The sequence below is a fragment of the Mustela lutreola genome, chromosome 16 (assembly GCF_030435805.1).
Source record: "Mustela lutreola isolate mMusLut2 chromosome 16, mMusLut2.pri, whole genome shotgun sequence".
Classification (NCBI taxonomy): Eukaryota; Metazoa; Chordata; class Mammalia; order Carnivora; family Mustelidae; genus Mustela; species Mustela lutreola.
In genome coordinates, this window is record NC_081305.1 from 11,722,736 (window position 1) to 11,742,017 (window position 19,282).

Consider the following 19,282-nt stretch of genomic DNA (forward strand, 5'->3'; position numbering starts at 1 on the left):
GCTCCCTGCTAGCAGAGAGCCCGATGCAGTGCTCAATCCCAGGACCCTGGGATCTTGACCCAAGCTCAAGGCAGAGGCCCACTGAGCCACCCAGGCGCCCTAATTGCTAAGGCTTTTGTTAAACTGAGACTCCTGTCTTGCGGGATTGTAGTCTCTATAGATTAACTATTTGTTTTTCCTTTAGGGCATCCAGGAGTGCCTGAGGAATGTCACAGATGTCCCCTGGAGGTGGGGGTTGAGGGGTGTCTGCCTCGGCCTTTCCTCAGCCTTCTGCTCCCTTATCGGGAACATTTATATTTGTCCCTTTTTTTTTTTTAAAGACCAGACTTTTTTTTTTTTTTTTTTTTTTTAAGATTTTTATTTATTTGTTAGAGAGAGAGAGAGATACAGAGAGTGAGCACAGGCAGACAGAGTGGCAGGCTAGAGGCAGAGGGAGAAGCAGGCTCCCTGCCGAGCAAGGAGCCCGATGCGGGACTCGATCCCAGGACCCTGAGATCACGACCTGAGCCGAAGACAGCAGCTTAACCCACTGAGCCACCCAGGCGCCCTATATTTGTCCCTTTTTAAAGTGACATCCCACCAGGGACTGAACGAACCCACGATATCCCGTGGGGCCCGGGGACTCAGAATGACACGGGGGCGGGAGCAGGTGACTCTTCAGTGAGCTAACGTGCAGGGAGCGAACGGCCGCATGCTGCCCAGAGCACGGCCGGCGAGCGGCGCCGAGTTCCCAGCCCGGCTGCTGCTGTCCGCCGGCGGCCGCTGGTGCTGCTATTTGTTGTTGGCGTCTGAAGTGTCTCACCTCCTCAGGTCGCAGGCGGCCGTTAAGCATCCTCAGCAGCTTGACCCATCTGGTCATGTTTGTCCACCTGCCGTCACCCACCCACCCTCTGGATGGCCTGTTCCATCAACGACCATTCGTCCCAGCAGGGACCCTTGGGACCCTCGGCTGCCCTCCTTGCCCAGACCCGGCCCTTCGTCCTGTGCCCGCCCTCGGGCCGGAGCCAGTCCCCGGCCCACCCGCAGCCCGACGCTTGCTGCTAACGGAGTCCGGCGCTGTTTTTCAACATTGCGGTGTCTGTTGTCCCGAGCAAAGTGATGAGGCCACAGTCCCACAGGCCTCCTGCTACCCTGAATCACATACTGCCCAGCACAAGCGTTCTTCCCCGTCTTGGTCTCTGCCACGTCACTTTGAAAGGCGGCAGCCCCGGCGCCGTCCTGGCCTCTCCTCACTTGGCGCACTGCCCTCCCGCACTGCCCTCCCGCACTCCCCGCAGCGGCTCCGCGCCTGCATGGACACCAGCCTCCGAGAACTCCCGGTCCCACGTTCAGCCTCGACCTGGTGGAGGAAGCGCTCAGGTCTGGCCTGTCTCTGATCACCTGGACGGTTACTCTAAATGTTTTTTGGGGTGTGGAATTGTGGGGTTTTGAGGTAAGAACGGGTAATTCTCAGGAGTCTGGGTGGGCTGGAGGAAGAGGAATGGTTCAAACACCAGCAGACATTAGGAAGAGATCTGGGCAGGGGCGGTTCCCCGGGTGGCTCAGTCCTTGAGCATCTGCCTTTGGCTGGGGTCATGACCCGAGTCCTGGGATCCTGGAATCGCCTGCACTGGGCTCTCTGCTCCGCCGGAAGCCTGCCTCTCCCTCTCCCCCTGCTTGTGTTGCCTTTCTTGCTGTGTCTCTGTCCAATAAATGAGTAAAATCTCAAAAAAAAAAAAAAAAAATCTAGGAAAGCAAGAATTTAAGTGAACTTGAGTTTGTAAGAGGACTTCTCACTGATGGCCACCAGTAATAGAGAAAGCATTTGGTTGCTATTTGAAATTTTGTTGAAAGCCATTGAAGGGGGCCATGACCTGGCAGAACTTCGTCTCCTAGGGTTTTCCTGTTAAGTGGCGGGTTTCTGTTTCTGGGCACCTACCCCAATGCCCCTCCCAGTTAGGATCAAGCTCACTCTTTAAAAAGCAGATGATGCTCTTCCTTACTTGAGGTTCCCTGTGGCTTCTGATTTTTCTCACCAGGGCAGGCACAGCCCATACCTGTGTCTCCACCCTCCTGCAGCTCGGCTCGGCCGGCAGGCTCTTGTTCCCACTGTGTCCCTGGCGGGCCACAGATGCCTGCTGCCTCGTTGGTGCTCAAAATGTCTTTTGGAGTGAGTGCATGTCCCCGCGTCCACCGTCAGTGTCCCCACCTGTGGTCCGGGCTTCTCACGGGGGGTTATGCTCCCTTCCCTTTCCGGTAACTGAAGTTCTCAGTCCCCATCTCTGGATTCTTTCACGAGTCCCAGTACCCCGAGAGGTGTGTTTCGGTTGGTTGTATTTTGGTTAACATTCGGACAGTCCTTATAAAACGGAGAAAGGTAGATTGTCCTTAATTCAAACCTATCACATACAATCCAGCGTGTATGTCTGAGCTGGAAGAGCAGCCTCTCGGGACAGAAGAGTCAGACGGAGGATGAAGGTCATCAACGCTGCGCTGAGATCTGGAGCACCGGAGCAGGGTCCCAGACCGTTCTCCTGACGGGCTCGGCAGGATGAGCTGTGGGAGTTTTTGCCTTCAGAATCCCCGGAGTACGGACCTAGCCAAGGCGGAAGAGGGAAGTGGAGAGCAGGTGCCAAGAGTCCACTCTCCTCAGGCTGGCTGGATTTGATGGGACAATCCAGGTAAGGATCTGAGTCAAGAAACATTCTAGCCAAACGAGGCCCAGGTTCCTGACGTCCAGACCAGCTGTCTGGTTGGGAGAGGGGCTCTGTGTCATCGTGCAGCCACAGAGAACGAAGACAGAGTGGGGGACGGGGGGGCCTGGAATGAAACCTCTAGCTGCGTTCCACAAAGTCACCTGCCCCAACCCTGAGGACCCACGGCATCTCACATGGCCATGGTTTTGCAAGTTGTGCCTCAGCCTCTCACCCTGCAGTTTCCTCCGACCTACAACCCCCCACCATCCCTCGACTTCAGAGTAGAGAGATGCCAATCAAATTTATCCATGCCAGCTTTATGCAACATGATCCCCAACTTTATAAAGCATTAAACAATGGGGAGAAGTGTAAGTATCTAAGCATTTTAGTTATGAAAAGGTTATCTGTGGAAATAGAAGGGTCTTCCTTTGGCTCAGGTCATGATTCCAGGGCCCTGGGATCAAGTCTCACATTGGGTTCCCTGCTTGGTGAGTCTGCTTCTCCCTTTCCCTCTGCTTGCTGCTCCCCCTGCTGTGCTGTCAAATTAAAAAAAAAAAACAAAACAGCAAAAAAAAAAAAAAACCTTAAAAAAAAATCAAATGGAATAAAGACAGGTAATGGGGTCAAGTGCAGTGGGCATGGGTGTTGGGAGTCAGATAGGCAGAGGTCAGAATCTGGAGACCCCTGTGGGCTGGGTTTTGCTGTGCAAAGCGCACTGCCTCTTGGCCTACTGTCCCCAGCATCCTGCAAGACTGAAATGCGGCTCTATGCCCAGGCTGTAAGAACCTGTTTCAGGAGAAGTTTCATCTAAAACCACTTTGATTTCTGAGGATTACAAGGGAATTTTTTTCTCTAATCTGGATTTCTAGGACCTTGGGAGCAAAGAGCCCACGAGAGGACAGTCACCCCAGCGGTTACCTTTGCATTTGTAAAGGTAGGTATGTTTTCTCAAAGCATTTGCAACTTGCTGATTTGTGATAATGACCTTGGCTTCCCTGAAAATTTTTCATGGGTTTTTCCTTTTCGTTTTTTTTTTTTTTTGTATTAAATGTTTCCTTGTGTGAACAATGAATGTCAAATATGTGTTATCATGGTGAACATAGGCTCAAGCATACCCTACAGCTATGAAAGCTAGAGCTGTTTATAAAGTACGAGAACCTGCCTCATGTTGTGTTAACTAATGTTAATTATGAATAATGATTTAACTGTGTTACAAGTGAGTTACGGTGTTTTAGTATAAATGAGTTAATTCAGGGACCAAGGAATGCATGAAACATTTTCCACTAGACTCCATGATATTTAGAACTTATTATCCAGGATCATAAAATCATACAAATACACACAGACACACATATACTTAGATCTTTATTTTAAAAATGTGGTGTACACACACAAATGCTCTCTCCCCTTTTCCTCTCCCCCCCCCTTCTCTTCATCTGATCTGGAGGCATTTGCTCCTACACATTCTTTTCCATGGATACCATCCAGCCATGGTACATTTTTACTGCAGCTTATTCAATCATTCTCTTTCTGATGGTCACTCACATTGTTTCCTTTTTTTGTCCTTATCAAAAAATACAATATACATTGATAAACATATAATCTTAAGTACTGGCACTTTGTTGTCTTAGGGATAGAGTCCCAGGAGTGAGACTCCGGGACTGAAGTGTAGGTGTATTCTTAATGTTAAGAGTCACAATTGACACATTTCTAACAGTGGTGTATGAAATGAATCTTCTCCCCTGCTTCCTTGTTGGTAGTAGACGAGATGACAATTCAGAAAGACAAGAGATTTCCTGGACTATAGCTGTTCTGGTAAATCTGTTCAGAAAGTCTCTCACACTCCTACAGATTTGCACACATCAGTGACATTCAGGAACAAGGAAAACACAAGGCCAGTTATAGTTGCCAGTGACAAATCTGGTGTGTGATTTATGACAGATCAGGAGAGAAACTTGGGAATTTGAAATCAATACTAAGATGGTGTGCCTCTGAGTTATGCGAAAAGCTTTTTAGGTTAATTGTTAAACGTATGGAGAGATCACCGAAAAGTCTAACTTCTAAGGTGTTTGTGAACCTTTAAAGGCAAGGCTTAACTTCTACTCAACTTCCGAAGGGAGATATTTTCGGTAGGTGACCATGAAACTCAGGGAGCGGAAATGCCTCCTTTAAACAGAATGTGGCAAGAATGCATTTCTAAAGTGTGTTGTGCACATGGACATTTTAAAAAGCAGTAAGACACTTACTGACAGTTTCTTACATTTTTTCTCTAAGTCTCTAAAATGTAACATCTGCGAACCACATACACATCCTACTTTTTTGTAAGACAATTTGTAAAATATTAGGAGAAATAGGGAAACGCACAAAGAAAAGTACACGTAGTTTCTGGGTTATACACTATGTTGAACGACATGCATCTGGAGTAAACACCTGCACGGCAGCTGCACACCAGCGATGGCGCCACGTGGGCTGGGGCCCGGGGTGCCGGCCCGCCGAGCTCCTGCACTCTCCCAATCCGTTCTTGATGGTCGCTCACTGACCTACTGATGGGAAGAATGCTTTCCAGCAACCCCAGAAGCAAGTTAAAACTTGAACGTTGTCTTCGGTTTATGGAAGAGGCAGCGGAACAAGGATCGCAGACCGACGCTCCAGGGCAGCGAGGAGGAGAGAACAGCGGCCGTACACCACAGAGACGGTCACCTGTTTCACGTGGAATGCGTACGGGCTTGGAAAGGTACTGAAAAACACACGATGTTTAGCATGGAAAATCTTACTTGTGCCCCTACTGTCAGAGGACAAGAATCTCAAACTCCCAGTGACTGTGTCAGATTTACAGGTGTAGACCCAAGATAGGATCACACATAACCACTAAATTCCTAAGGTACTGATCCTTGACGCTGCTGCCCAGAATATTTCATTCTTGAGTAATTCAAGACTTAACAAACTCACTGTAATACAAGTGAGCATGTCTGTTTACACTTGCTGTAAGCTGCTAGATATTCTTTAGCTGGGCATCACCACCACTGGTGTAACACTGTACGGAGGGGACCCTGTTTTTACACATTTTTCGACGTGCCGGACCGTAGCTCACTGTGAATTTCCATGTTCCTTCAGTACCTTCGTGCGGTTTCTCCCGCGCGGGAAGGGCTGTGGTGGGAGGGCTTGCCACGGGCCCGGGGGCCGCAGTGTCAGGCCTTTTCCGCCAGGTGAACTCTTTGATGGACGCTGAGGCGGGATTTCCTGCTGAAGGCCTTCCCACATTCCGAACACTCGTACGGTTTCTCTCCTGTATGGATCCGCAAATGTAATCGAAGGGTTGACCTCTGGCTGAAGGTTTTGCCACATTCGGTACATTCATAGGGTTTCTCCCCCGTATGAGTTCTCATGTGGATGATGAGTTGAGAGTTCTGGATAAAGGACTTCCCACACTCACTGCACTCATAGCGCTTCTCCCCGGTGTGAATTTTCTGATGTATAATGAGGTTGGATTTCTTGAAGAAGGTTTTTGCACATTCATTACACTCATAGGGTCGTTCTCCCGTGTGAATTCTCTGGTGTGTAGTAAGTTCAAATTTCTGGGCAAATGTCTTGCCACAATCGCTGCATTCGTAGGGCTTCTTCTCCATATGTGCTCTCTGGTGGACGATGAGGTTTGACTGGTGGGTGAAGGCTTTTCCACATTCAATACATTCAAAGGGTTTCTCCCCTGTGTGAATCCTTTGATGTTTAATGAGGTTTGCCTTATGGGAGAAGGTTTTCTTACATACATTACATTCATAAGGTTTTTCTCCAGTGTGTATTCTCTTGTGACTAATAAGGAGTGACTTAAAGGAGAAAGCCTTGTCACAGTAATTACAAATAAAAGGTTGTACCAAATTTCTTATTTTCTGATGTTTAAAAATGCCTTCTTTAAAGACTTTTCCACTTTTGTTATATTCGGAGTACTCTAATCCATTATGGGTTTTCTCTTGCTTCAGACAGAGGAGTGCTTTCCCAAATCCATTGCACTCATCAGGTCTCTTTCTTATGTAGCTTCGATTATTATTAAGTAAGTCTGAATTTGTTTTCAAAGTTTTTTCATATAAGTCGTATTTATAGGGTACTTGCCTTAAAGAAACAAAATCTGTGCTCAGATTAAATGTTTTTCCGAAGAGATTACCTCTTTCCTCCATTGGGGTTTGGTTCTTAAAAATGATAAACGGCCTCGCCTGCTCATCGGGGCCGCTGCGGTCCCGCTCCATCTGGTCGTCGGCCTTCCACACCTCTAGGAAAGAGCACGTGAGGACAACGTTAGAGAACGGAAGTGTGAGGCTGCCTCTTGAGTGTGGGGATCCAGTCTTCCAGTATTAGAATCTCCAATGCAAATTCTACCTAGTTCTTAAGCTTTGAAATACAAAAGCCCTTGGCAAAAAAAAAAAAGTAGAAACTGGCAATGGATGTAAGTAGCCTTGACAGTAAAAAACAAAGAGCACCGAATAGGGCACAAACGATGTGGGAAGGCTGGCAAGTCTGGGGCGGGGGGGCAAAGGAGATCAAGAATTGTCCTTAAGGACACCGAACAGTTAGCACAGATGAAGATGTTAAGGAAAAAAGGCCAAACTGATCTGAGTTTAGCTCCGCTTAGGCTCTGAATGATTGTGGGCTGCTCATCTCTGCCACTTAACTTCCTAGAGCCAACACTTCTCGCAGGTCTGCAGAGCGGACAGTGCTGCAAAGATTCACATCTCTTTACTTTTGCAAGTGGATGACAAGATCCAGAACTCCTATTTTGTAGGAAATAAAATTAATCCAAGAGTCCCATATCCTTGAGACAATCATTTTTATCCTACTATGTTTAATTTCTTCTCTAAACCCATCTTGTCCCTGCTTTAATTTGAAAGAAATCTTAAGGATCAGATTTATTCCCTTGACCTACACCTGAAATAACCTTTATTTTCATCTGTGTGTTCCTGATTATTCCTGACTCTTGTGATCATTCCTGACTCTTGTGATCCTGCTGCCATTTGTGTCTAGGACAAAGATATCACCCTTATGCTAAAAAAAATTTTTTTAAAAAATTCCTTACGTTTATTATACCAATTCAAAGACCTAAAATACCAAAGTCACCATTCTGGCAAACTGAGAATACTAATCACAAAGGTTTAGGACAGGTTAGGCAAATGCCAAGAGTGAGGGAAAAATGCAAAAGTTTTGCAAGGACAGACTGGTAGTTGGAGGTATGATTCTGAGATCTGAACAATACAGGTCATCTGGTCTTGGCCATCTCTAATGGTTTGGAAACCTGAAAAACTGATTCTTAAAAAATATTTTAAAGTATTTCAACCCATTCATAATTCCTAGGATATTACTTCCACTGGCTTCTGATTCTCCTTCCCTCTTTTGCCATCTTCCTTAGAAATTTGTGAACTGGCAATTGTTCATATGCTATCTATTCTTCTCTTCCTGTAGCCTGAAAATCACATCTGATTTGATATCAGATAACTGCTAATGGAACATAGCCTGGACTTCAGAAATCTCCAAAATAAAGAAGGCACAGCTTAAAAGTCTGCTCTCTCATGGCTAAACAACTGGAGCCCAAGGCCAAAACCACTCAGAAATTCAGATACTCAAGAGTTTTTGGTAATGGACACTGAACTGCACCAGAAAGAGGCCCTTACCCACTGACAGTAAGTTGCTGTAATTCTCCAGCATCACATCCATGTACAGGATCCTCTGGGAGGGGTCCAGCTGCTCCCATTCCTCCTGAGTGAAGTCCACAGTCACATCCGTGAATGAAACAGATTCCTGAAATGGCATATTGCTATTCATTCTGAAATGACCAACATTTGGTAATGTAGAAAGGATATGTGAAAACTTACTCTCACCTTGTTATAAAAGTCATTCACCATGAAAATGTATGTAGAACACCAACTATAGATCTTCACGGTTTTGTCATATTTCCAAAAAAATTTTTTATAATAGAGCATTTATTTAGATTCCCTTATACCTCCAGCACTATCACATCTGACAGGCATCTAAGATTAATAAAACACTGTTCTCTGAAAATGTGTATACGGAGATAAATGCGTAAATATGCAGTATTTAGTGTTACTAGAGCAGAGCAGAGTTGATGCTCATATAGGTACTTCTGTGGTATCAAACCAGACAGTATTAAAGAATTAATTAGGGCGCCTGGGTGGCTCAGTGGGTTAAAGCCTCTGTCTTCGGCTCAGGTCATGATCCCAGGGTCCTGGGATCGAGCCCCGCATCCGGCTCTCTGCTTGGCAGGGAGCCTGCTTCCCTTCCTCTCTCTGCCTGCCTCTCTGCCTCCTTGTGATCTCTGTCTGTAAGATAAATAAATAAAATCTTTAAAAAAAAAAAAAAAAGAAAGTAAAATGTTAGTCATAACCTACAAATGGGATCAAATACTTGCAAATCATCTGATAAGAGGTTAATATCCCAATATACAAAGAACTCCTTGAGGATGTGGAGAAAAGGGAATCCCAGTGCACTGTTTGTGGTAATGCAAACTGGTGCGGCCACTAAGAAAGCCAGTGCGAAGCTGCCTCCAGAAGCAGAACCACCCCTGATCCAGCACTTCCACCTGTGAGTGTTTATCCAGAGAAAACAAAAACACTCGCTTGAAAAGCTACGTGCAGGGCGCCTGGGTGTCTGCCTCTGGCTCATGCCATGATCTCAGGATACTAGGACAGAGTCCAGCACTGGGCCCCCTGCTCAGCAGGAAGTCTGCGTCTCCCTCTGCCCAGCCCCCCGCCACTCGTGCATGTACTCTCTCCCCCAAAAATAAATCTTAAGAGAAAAGGAAAAAAAAAGATACATGCACTCCCACGTTCACTGCCACCTTATTTACAACAGCCAAGATATAAAAACAACCTCCATGTCCAAGGCTTGACGAATGGAAAAGGAAATGTGGCACATACATACAATGTACTATTATTACTCAGACATAAGAGAAAATCTGGTCCCTTGTGACAACATGGATGGATTCTGAGAGTATCATGTGAAGCAAAATAAGTCACAAAAAGACAAATACTGTATCACCTCACCTGTATGTAGAATCTAAAACCTCCCGAAACAACCAAGCTCACTGATACAGAGAACAGACTGGCTGCCAGAGTGGAGGGTGGGAACTGGGCAAAGCGGGGGGTCAAAAGGTACAAACTTCCAATTATTAGACAAGACGTGCGGATGGCATGTGCAGCACAGTGACATGAGTTAGCAATACTATACTGCGTATTTGAAAACTGTTGAGTTCTCGTCACAAGAAAAAAATTACAACATGTATTGGTGATGGATGTTTACCAGACTCACTGAGGTGATCATTGAGCAATATATGCCAGTATCAAACCATTACACTGTACCCATGCAACAGTCCTATGTCATTATACCTCAAATACAAATTTTTTTAAAAATGTTCACAGTCCCATTTTACATTAAGAGCCCAAAGACAAACGTTCATCAAGAGTAGACTGATTTTCTGTGTCTATTAGAACTGAGTCCTATAAAGCAGTGAAAATGAATTAATTCCAGCTACACAGGGAAGATTCCATAAGAGCTTCAAGAATCTGGGTAACTTCTATTTCTTGGCCTGAATGGTGGCTATAGAGATTTTATTAACCTACATCCACGTGGCCAGGTGACAGGTACAATAACTTTCGGATGGCCGCCAGACCAGCAAGGGGGATAAGCCTCTGGGACATTACATTGACTCAAGTTACAGGAATTTATTTTGTAAACAAGGTTTTTTCTTTTCAAGATTTTATTTCAGAGCGCGAGAGAGTGCATACATGGCACGAGATGAAAAGAGCACAAGCAGGCAGAGAGGCAGAGGCAGAGGAAGCAGCAGCCCCCACGGAGCAAGGAACCTGATGCAGAACTCAATCCCAGTACCCGGGCATCATGACTCAAGGGCAGATGCCTAACCATCTGAGCCACTCGGGTGCCCCGAAGGAACTATGACTTAGAAAGGACTCCAACATCCAATGTGAAAATACTTTTTTTTTTCTCTCAGTGCCATTTTCCATACGTATACAAACAACTCAAAAAACTGTTGATAAAACACAATTCTGATACCACAGCATTAAAAGGTACATCAAACATGACTGACTTCAAAGACTTGCCAAGACAGTATAGTTTCCATCTGGAATGAATCTGGTGTTCTGGGGAGAAAGCCGATGGCCATGAGTAGAGGTACGCCGAGCATACTTGACATCCAGAGCCGACCATTTTTTACTACCCCTTCTTCAACTCTTCAAACTGTTAGATCTTCCTGGACTTACGATGTGGGGTTACATCCTGATAAACCCACCACAATGTGAAAACACTGTAAGCTGAAAATGCATCTAGTCCACCTAACCCACTGAACAGTGGAGCTTAGCCTACTGTAAACATCAGAACACTGATGTTAGCGGACAAGTACACAAAATCATCTAATTCAAAGCCTATTTTATAATAAAGCATTGAATATTTCATGTAATTTACTGAATTCTGTACTGAAAATGATAAAACAGAATGATTGATTGGGGTGCAGAATGGTTTTAAGTATATTGGTTGTTTACCTTCTTGACTGTGTAGCTGACAGGGAGCTGTGGTCTGCGGCCGCTGCCCAGCATCACAAGTATATGCTACTATGTACCCTTAAGCCAAGAAAAGTTCAAAATTCCAAGTACAGTTTCTACCGAATGCATACTGCCTTCACAACATTGTAAGGTAAAAGAAATCATGAACAATCTCATGCTGGGGACTGTCTGTACATCTAAACTGTCACCTCCCAATTTACTTTTGAGTACAAGAATCTTCTTTAACCTATGCACATTCTATTCTGAATCTTTCATCTTCAGTTATGACCTTTGATTCCTTCGGCCTCTGTGATTCTTCCTGTCAGTGCCCCTCTTAGATCATACCTCCAAAATCTAGATTACACTTGTCCCCATCTTTAAAAGCCTTGCCCTACTGACTTCTCACCGTCTCTCATTGATAATTCCTAGCCTTGGGAAAAGTTGTAAGAAAAAAACGACATGAAGGTCTGAGTACTACAAACGACTTAGTTATGCTGCATACCTTTGCAGGTAGCCTCATCAGCATTATTTCATGACACCGTCTAGGATTCTTTAGCCACTTGGCAGGAGCAGAGAATGCAGGCGGTGGGTCAGTGCCTGAGATCAAGGCCATGGAGGGTCAACAATCATAGTGCCAACATTTTCTCAGTAGTAAAAACTTATTCCTTTATCATATCACTTCTGAAATTACAGTTCACATAACAGAATCACTAGGAAATTTCCAAGGGACTAAATTAAGTACTAGGGACACAAAACACAAGATCAGTCTTCATCCGGATAGGCAAGTAGAGAACCTGTCAAGTTCTTTCTTTGCCTACTGTTTCCACTGCCACCCCAATTATTACAAAAGCCTCTTATTTTCTGCCTCCCCTTATTCTCATTTACCCCACATTCTACAGCTTATATCATTTCCCTAAAGAATAGTTCTAGTACACGATTACCTTGGGTAGACACAATCATTCCTTACCCACTGAAAACTAATAAACAATGACTAGTTCAGTATTCAACATCATTCAAATTTTTGTTCCATCCCTCTTTCCCATGGCTCTCCTCTCCATGCAAAGATCCTTCTGGTAGGATCACATCCTACATCACTTCGATGTGATCCTTCCATACTGTGAGTCCCTGATTGGTTTTAAATCCTGGGTATTTTGTTTCTATCTCTTGTGGCAATTTTGCCTTGCTTTCTTTTTGTTAAATGTGTTTTATTCCTTCCATTATCCCTCCTAGATGCTAAAATTTTTTAGACCAGAAATTGTACCTTGCTCATCTTTATATTCCTGTTAGCACAAAGTACATAAGTATATGTCAGGCACAAACAAACAAAATAATGCTGAGTTGAATGGAGTATTCAACTTTGGTTTTCATTATCTTCTTCTTCCTAAGGAGACATGCCACATAATTCCTACAGCAACATCCTAAGTAGCAAGCCAAAATAACAGAGCATCTCAGTTGTTCATACTCAGATTATATAAAGATTTTGGTACTACACAGGGAACCCTAATATCTGGCTCATTTTCCTGAGATGTCATGCTCCAGTATGCTTATCTCTTCATTAAAAGTGTTTTATTCAGTTTGTAATCTACATGATTCCTAGATCAATTCTGGCTTTATTTGTACTTGGCCGTATATTTGATCTAGGTATCAGTTTTACTAGTGGTTAGTCAGCTTTTCGGCATCCAGGATATGATCACTACATTCATGGAGTAAGTGTCAGTGAAATCATCACATTTTCAGCATAATGTAAGTAGAGACATACAATATGACTCATCACCCAGGCATAAGTCATGGGCTACGTAACCTCTCACAAAAGAAAGGAACAGCACAGAGTAAAATTGCACAGGAAAAAAAAAGAGTGTTAGAAAAGATGCTTTAAAAGTATGTAACTGGATTTAACAGCAGGTTAGACACTTCTAGAAAGTGATGAGAAAACTGGATGGGTCAGTAAGGAATCTAGACCAAAATGGAGGAAGAATAAAGGATGGGCAACATATCGAAAAGACTAAAAGATCCATGGGACAAACTAAAAAGGCCTAATATACTTGCAGTTGGGAGTCCCAGTATAAGAGGCAAAACGCAACAGAAACAATACTTGAAGACACAGTGGCTTACTTGGATTTTTCCAAAACAGCTCACACATCAGAACACTGAACACCATTAACCCCAAGAAGAACAAATAAAAAGAAAATCACATTTATTCACATCATAAAACTGCTAACAATCCCAGAGAAAAAAGATGTACTGTCTACAAAGGCACAATAAAACCAACAGCTGACCTTTCAACAGAAACAATGTAAGCCAGAAAACAGAATATCACCAAGGTACTGAAGATACTAGACATTGAGTTGACAAATTTTCTATAAAGGAAAATAGTAAATTTTCCTCAAAATAGTAAATTTCCTTTCTATAAAGGAAAATAGTAAATGTTTTCAATTCTGCAGGCCACATATAGTCTTAACTACAACCAATCAAGTCTGCCACTGTACCACGACAACAGGCACAGGAAGTATGTAAACAAATGGGCATGGCTGTGTTCCAATAAAACTTGATTTATGGACACGGAAATGGGAATTTCATACAATTTTCATACCATAAGATACTATTCTTTTGGTTTTTTTCCCTAGCCATTAAAGGAATGTAAAACCACTTTTACTTGTGGGTCATACAAAAAGAAGGCTGAAGGGCATTTGGCTCATGGCATTAGTTTAACAACCTGATCTAAAATGATGGTTACTGGGCGCCTGGGTGGCTTAGTCATCAAGCCTCTGCCTTCGGCTCGGGTCATGATCCCAGGGTCCTGGGATTGAGCCCCGCATCGGGCTCCCTGCTTGGTGGGAGGCCTACTCCCACTCCCTCTCTCACTCCCTCTGCTTGTGTTCTCTCTCTCGCTATGTCTCTGTCAAATAAATAAATAAAATCTTAAAAAAAAAAAGATGGTTATTGGGGCACCTGGGTGGCTCAGCCATTAAGCGTCTGCCTTCAGCTCAGGTCATGATCCCAGGGTCTTGGGATTGAGCCCCACATCAGGCTCCCTGCTTAGTGGGGAGACCACTCCCCCTGCTTGTGTTCCCTCTCTCTGTCAAATATATAAATTTAAAAGTATCTAAAAAAAAATGATGGCTCCTAAATAATAAATGTCAGGTAAATGTTAGGTATTTTTACTACTATAAAATGATATGAACCATAAAGAGGACAGTTAAATCTATTAAGAGTCAGTTGAATGCAAAAAGCATCAAGAAGCAAATAAGAGAGCAAAATATGTTGTTAAAATAAGTGTATAAAGGATGTGGGAAGGAGGTTTTAAGTAATTAGCTGAAACTAATTTTTGGATTCCAGCAATCTGGGAGTTGTAGCAGAAAGTATTGTGTGTGGGGAGAAAATATAAATTGTAACTAACGTCTTAAACTTTGTTAAATATAAGCATCAAGGGGCACCTGAGCGGCTCAGTGGGTTAAAGCTTCTGCCTTCGGCTCAGGTCATGATCCCAGGGTCCTGGGATCGAGCCCCGCATCAGGCTCTCTGCTCAGCAGGGAGCCTGCTTCCCTTCCTCTCTCACTGCCTGCCTCTTTGCCTACTTGTGATCTCTGTCCAAAAAAAAAAAAGTACTCAAAGAATGCTCCAGGGAATCCATCAGGTCCTGGGCTCTTGTTTTTAGGGAGGCTTTTGATCACTGCTTCAATCTCGTTACTAGATATTAGTCTATTCAAGTTGTCAATTTCCCCCTGATTCAGTTTTGGAAGTTTATAGGTTTCTAGGAATGCATCCATTTCATCTAGGTTGCTTAACTTATTGGCATATAATTGTTGATGATAATTTCTAATGATTGTTTCTATTTCCTTGGTGTTAGTCATGATCTCTCCCTAAACATTCAAAGAAGAAATAATACCTATTTACCTGAAGCTGTTTCAAAAAATAGAAATGGAAGGAAAACTTCCAGACTTTTTCTATGAAGCCAGCATTACCCTGATCCCTAAACCAGGCAAAGACTCCACCAAAAGAGAGAATTTCAGACCAATATTCCTGATGAATATGGATGCCAAGACTCTCAACAAGATCCTAGCTAATAGGATCCAACAGTGCATTAAAAAGATTATCCACCATGACCAGGTGGGATTTATCCATGGGATGCAAGGGTGGTTCAACATTCACAAATCAATCAATGTGAGGGAACAAATCAGTAAGAGAGAAGAACCACATAATACTCTCAGTTGATACAAAAAAAGCATTTGACAAGACACAGCATCCGTTCCTGATTAAAATGATTCAAAGTATAGGGACAGAGGGAACATTCCTCAACTTCATAAATTCTATCTATGAAAAACCCACAGCGAATATCATCCTCAATGGGGAAAAGCTGACAGCCTTCCCTTTGAGATCAGGAACACAAGAAGGATACCCACTCTCACCACCCTTGTTCAACATAGTACTAGAAGTCCCAGCAACAGCAATCAGACAACAAAGAGAAATAAAAGGTATTCATATTGGCAATGAAGAAATCAGACTCTCTCTCTTCACAGATGACATGATACTTTATATAATGTTATAAATGTTATATATATAACATATATAAATGTTATATATATCTTTTGGGAAAACCCAAAAGACTCTACCCCCAAACTACGAGAACTCATACAGCAATTCAGTAATGTGGCAGGATACAAAATCAGTGTACAGAAGTCAGTTGCTTTCTTATTCACTAACAATGAAAATATAGAAAGGGAAATTAGAGAATCGATTCCATTACTACAGCACTGAGAACCATAAGATACCTGGGAATAACCCAACCAAAGAGGTAAAGGATCCGTACTCAAGGAACTACAGAACACTCATGAAAGAAACTGAAGAAGATGGGGCGTCCCTGGGGGCTTAGTGAGTTGAGCCTCTGCCTTCAGGTCAGGTCATGATCTCAGGGTCCTGGGATTGAGCCCTGTGTCAGGCTCTCTGCTCAGCAGGAAGCCTGTTTTCCCCCTCTCTCTGCCTGCCTCTCTGCCTACTTGTGATCTCTGTCAAATAAATAAAATCTTTAAAACAAAAACAAAAACAGTAGTACTGATAAGTATATTGTGTTTATTAAAAAAAAAAAAAAAGAAATTGAAGAAGACACAAAAAGATGGAAGACCATTCTACGCACATGGATCGGAAGAATAAACATTGTTAAAATGTCTGTACTGCCTAAAGCAATCTATACTTTCAGTGCCATCCTGATCCAAATTCCACCGGCATTTTTCAAAGAACTAGAACAATCCTGAATTTGTATGGAACCAGAAGAGACGCCAAATTGCTAAGGAAATGTTGAAAAAGAAAAACAAAACTGAGGCATCACGTTGCCTGATTTCAAGCTTTACTACAAAGCTGTGATCACCAAGACAGCATGGCACTGGCACAAAAACAGACACATAGACCAGGGGAACAGAGTAGAGCCCAGATATGGACCTGCAACTCTATGATCAAATAATCTTCGACAAAGCAGGAAAGAATGTCCAATGGAAAAAAGACAGCCTCTTCAATAAATGGTACTGGAAAAACTAGACAGCTATGTGTAGAAGAAGGAAACTCGACCATTATCTTACACCACACACAAAGATAAACTCGAAATGGATAAAAGACCTAAATGTGAGGCAGGAATCTATCAAAATCCTAGAGAAGAACATAGGCAGTAACCTCTTCGACACTGGCCACAACAACTTCTTTCAAGATAGGTCTCCAAAGGCAAAGGAAACAAAAACGAAAATGGAACTTTTGGGACCTCATCAAGATCAAAAACTTCTGCACAGCAAAGGAAACAGTCAACAAAACAAAGAGGCAACCCGTGGAATGGGAGAAGAGATTTGTAAATGACACTACAAAGAGCTGATATCCAAGATGTATAAAGAACTCTTCAAACTCAACACACACAAAACAGATAAGTCAAAAAATGGGCAGAAGAGGTGCACCTGGGTGGCTCAGTGGGTTAAAGCCTCTGCCTTCGGCTCAGGTCATGATCCCAAGGTCCTGGGATCAAGCCCCACATCGGGTTCTCTGCTTAGCAGGGAGACTGCTTCGTCCTCTCTCTCTCTGCCTGCCTCTTTACCTACTTGTGATCTCTGTCAAATAAATAAATAAAATCCTAAAAAAAAAAAAAAAAAGGGCAGAAGACATGAACAGACACTTCTCCAAAGAAGACATACAAATGGCTAACAGACACATGAAAAAATATTCATCATCATTAGCCATCAGGGAGTTTCAAATCAAAACCACATTGAGATACCATCTTACACCAGTTAGAATGACCAAAATTAACAAGACAGTAAACAACAAGTGTTGGAAAGGATGTGGAGAAAGGGGAACCCTCTTATACTGTTCAAAGGAATGCAAGCTGGTACAGCCACTTTGGAAAACAGTGTAGAAATTCCTTAAGAAATTAAAAATAGGGGCGCCTGGGTGGCTCAGTGGGTTAAAGCCTCTGCCTTCGGCTCAGGTCATGATCCCAGGGTCCTGGGATCGAGCCCCCCATCGGGTTCTCTGCTCAGCAGAGAGCCTGCTTCCTCCTCTCTCTCTGCCTGCCTCTCTGCCTACTTGTGATCTCTGTCTGTCAAATAAATAAATTTAAAAAAAAAAAAAAGAAATTAAAAATAGAGCTTCCCTATGACCCTGCAATTGCACTATTGGGTATCTACCCCAAAGATACTGATTCAGGGAAAGGAAGGGCCACCTGTACCCCAGTGTTCATAGTAGCAATGGCCAACAGTCACCAAACTGTGGAAAGAACCAAGATGCCCTTCAATGGACAAATGGAAAAGAAGATGTGGTCCATACATACAATGGAGTATTATGCTTCCATCAGAAAGGATGAATACCCAAGTTTTGTATCAAAATGAATGGGACTGGAGATTATGCTGAGTGAAATTAAGTCAAGCAGAAAGAGTCAATTATATGGTTTCACTTACTTGTGGAGCATAAGGAATAACATGGAGGACATTGGGAGATGGAGAGAAGTGAGCTGAGGGAAATTGGAGGGGGAGACAAACCATGAAATACTGTGGACTCTGAGAAACAAACTGCGGGTTTTGGAGGAAAGGGGGTAGGGGGTTGAGTGAACCGGGTGGTGGGTATTATGGAGGCATGTATTGCGTGGAGCACTGGTGTGGTGCATAAAGAATGAATTCTAGAACACTGAAAAAAATAAAATTTTAGAAAATCAAAAAAATAATAAAGTACTGAAAGAGGGGCTTGGGTGGCTCAGCGGGTTAAGCCTCTGCCTTAGGCTCAGGTCATGATCTCAGGGTCCTGGGATCAAGTCTCGCATCAGGCTCTCTGCTCAGCTGGGACCCTGCTTTTCCTCTCTCTCTCTGCCTGCCTCTCTGCCTACTTGTGATCTTTGTCTATCAAATAAATAAATAAATAATCTAAAAAAAAAAAAAAAAGTACTGAGAGAAAAAAGAAACCCTAGAATTCTTTTCCCAGGGAAAATATTTTTCAAAATAAAGGTAAAATAGGGGCACTCCCTGGGTGGCTCAGATGGTTGGATGTCTGCCTTCAGCTCAGGTCATGATCTGCAGGTCCTGGGATCAAATCCCATGTCAGGCTCCCTGCTCAGTGGGGAGTCTACTTCTCCCTCTACCTCTGAACCATACTGAACCTCCTCTCTGCTTGTGTGGCGTGCACTCTCTCTCTCAAATGAATAAATAAAATCTTAAAAAAAAAAAAAAAAAAGGTAGGGGTACATGGGTGGCTCAGTGGGTTAAGCCTCTGCCTTTGGCTCAGGTCATGATCTCAGGGTCCTGAGATCAAGTCCCGCATCGTGCTCTCTGCTCAGCAGGGAGACTGCTTCCTCCTCTCTCTCTGCTTACCTCTCTGCCTACTTGTGATATCTGTCAAATAAATAAATAAAATCTTAAAAAAAAAAAAAGGGTAAAATAAAAGGCATACATAGAGATAAAGGCTACAATTCATTGCAATAGAATATATACTGTTCTTGGATCATATTGAGGTGGTATAGTATATATATATTTTTAAGATTTAATTTATTTGTCAGAGAGAGAGAAAGCACAAGCAGGGGAAGCAAAAGAG

General features: G+C 43.3%; 1 protein-coding gene across 6 annotated transcripts in view; it reads right to left on the reverse strand.

The window, feature by feature from the left end:
• Nucleotides 1–4,024: 4,024 nt before the first annotated feature.
• ZFP1 (ZFP1 zinc finger protein) overlaps nucleotides 4,025–19,282 on the reverse strand; it is a 42,343-nt gene continuing 27,085 nt past the window's right edge. For 2 of the 6 annotated variants that reach the window (XM_059153342.1, XM_059153341.1), the window contains 2 exons: nucleotides 8,333–8,417; nucleotides 4,025–6,939 (listed from right to left, as the gene is read on the reverse strand). In XM_059153342.1, the coding sequence (XP_059009325.1) occupies nucleotides 5,864–6,939; nucleotides 8,333–8,417 (1,161 nt within the window). In that variant the 3' untranslated portion in view covers nucleotides 4,025–5,863. Of the gene's footprint in view, nucleotides 6,940–8,332; nucleotides 8,485–19,282 lie in introns of all 6 variants that reach the window. The other 4 variants (XM_059153340.1, XM_059153339.1, XM_059153338.1 and 1 more) reach the window with 2 other exon arrangements.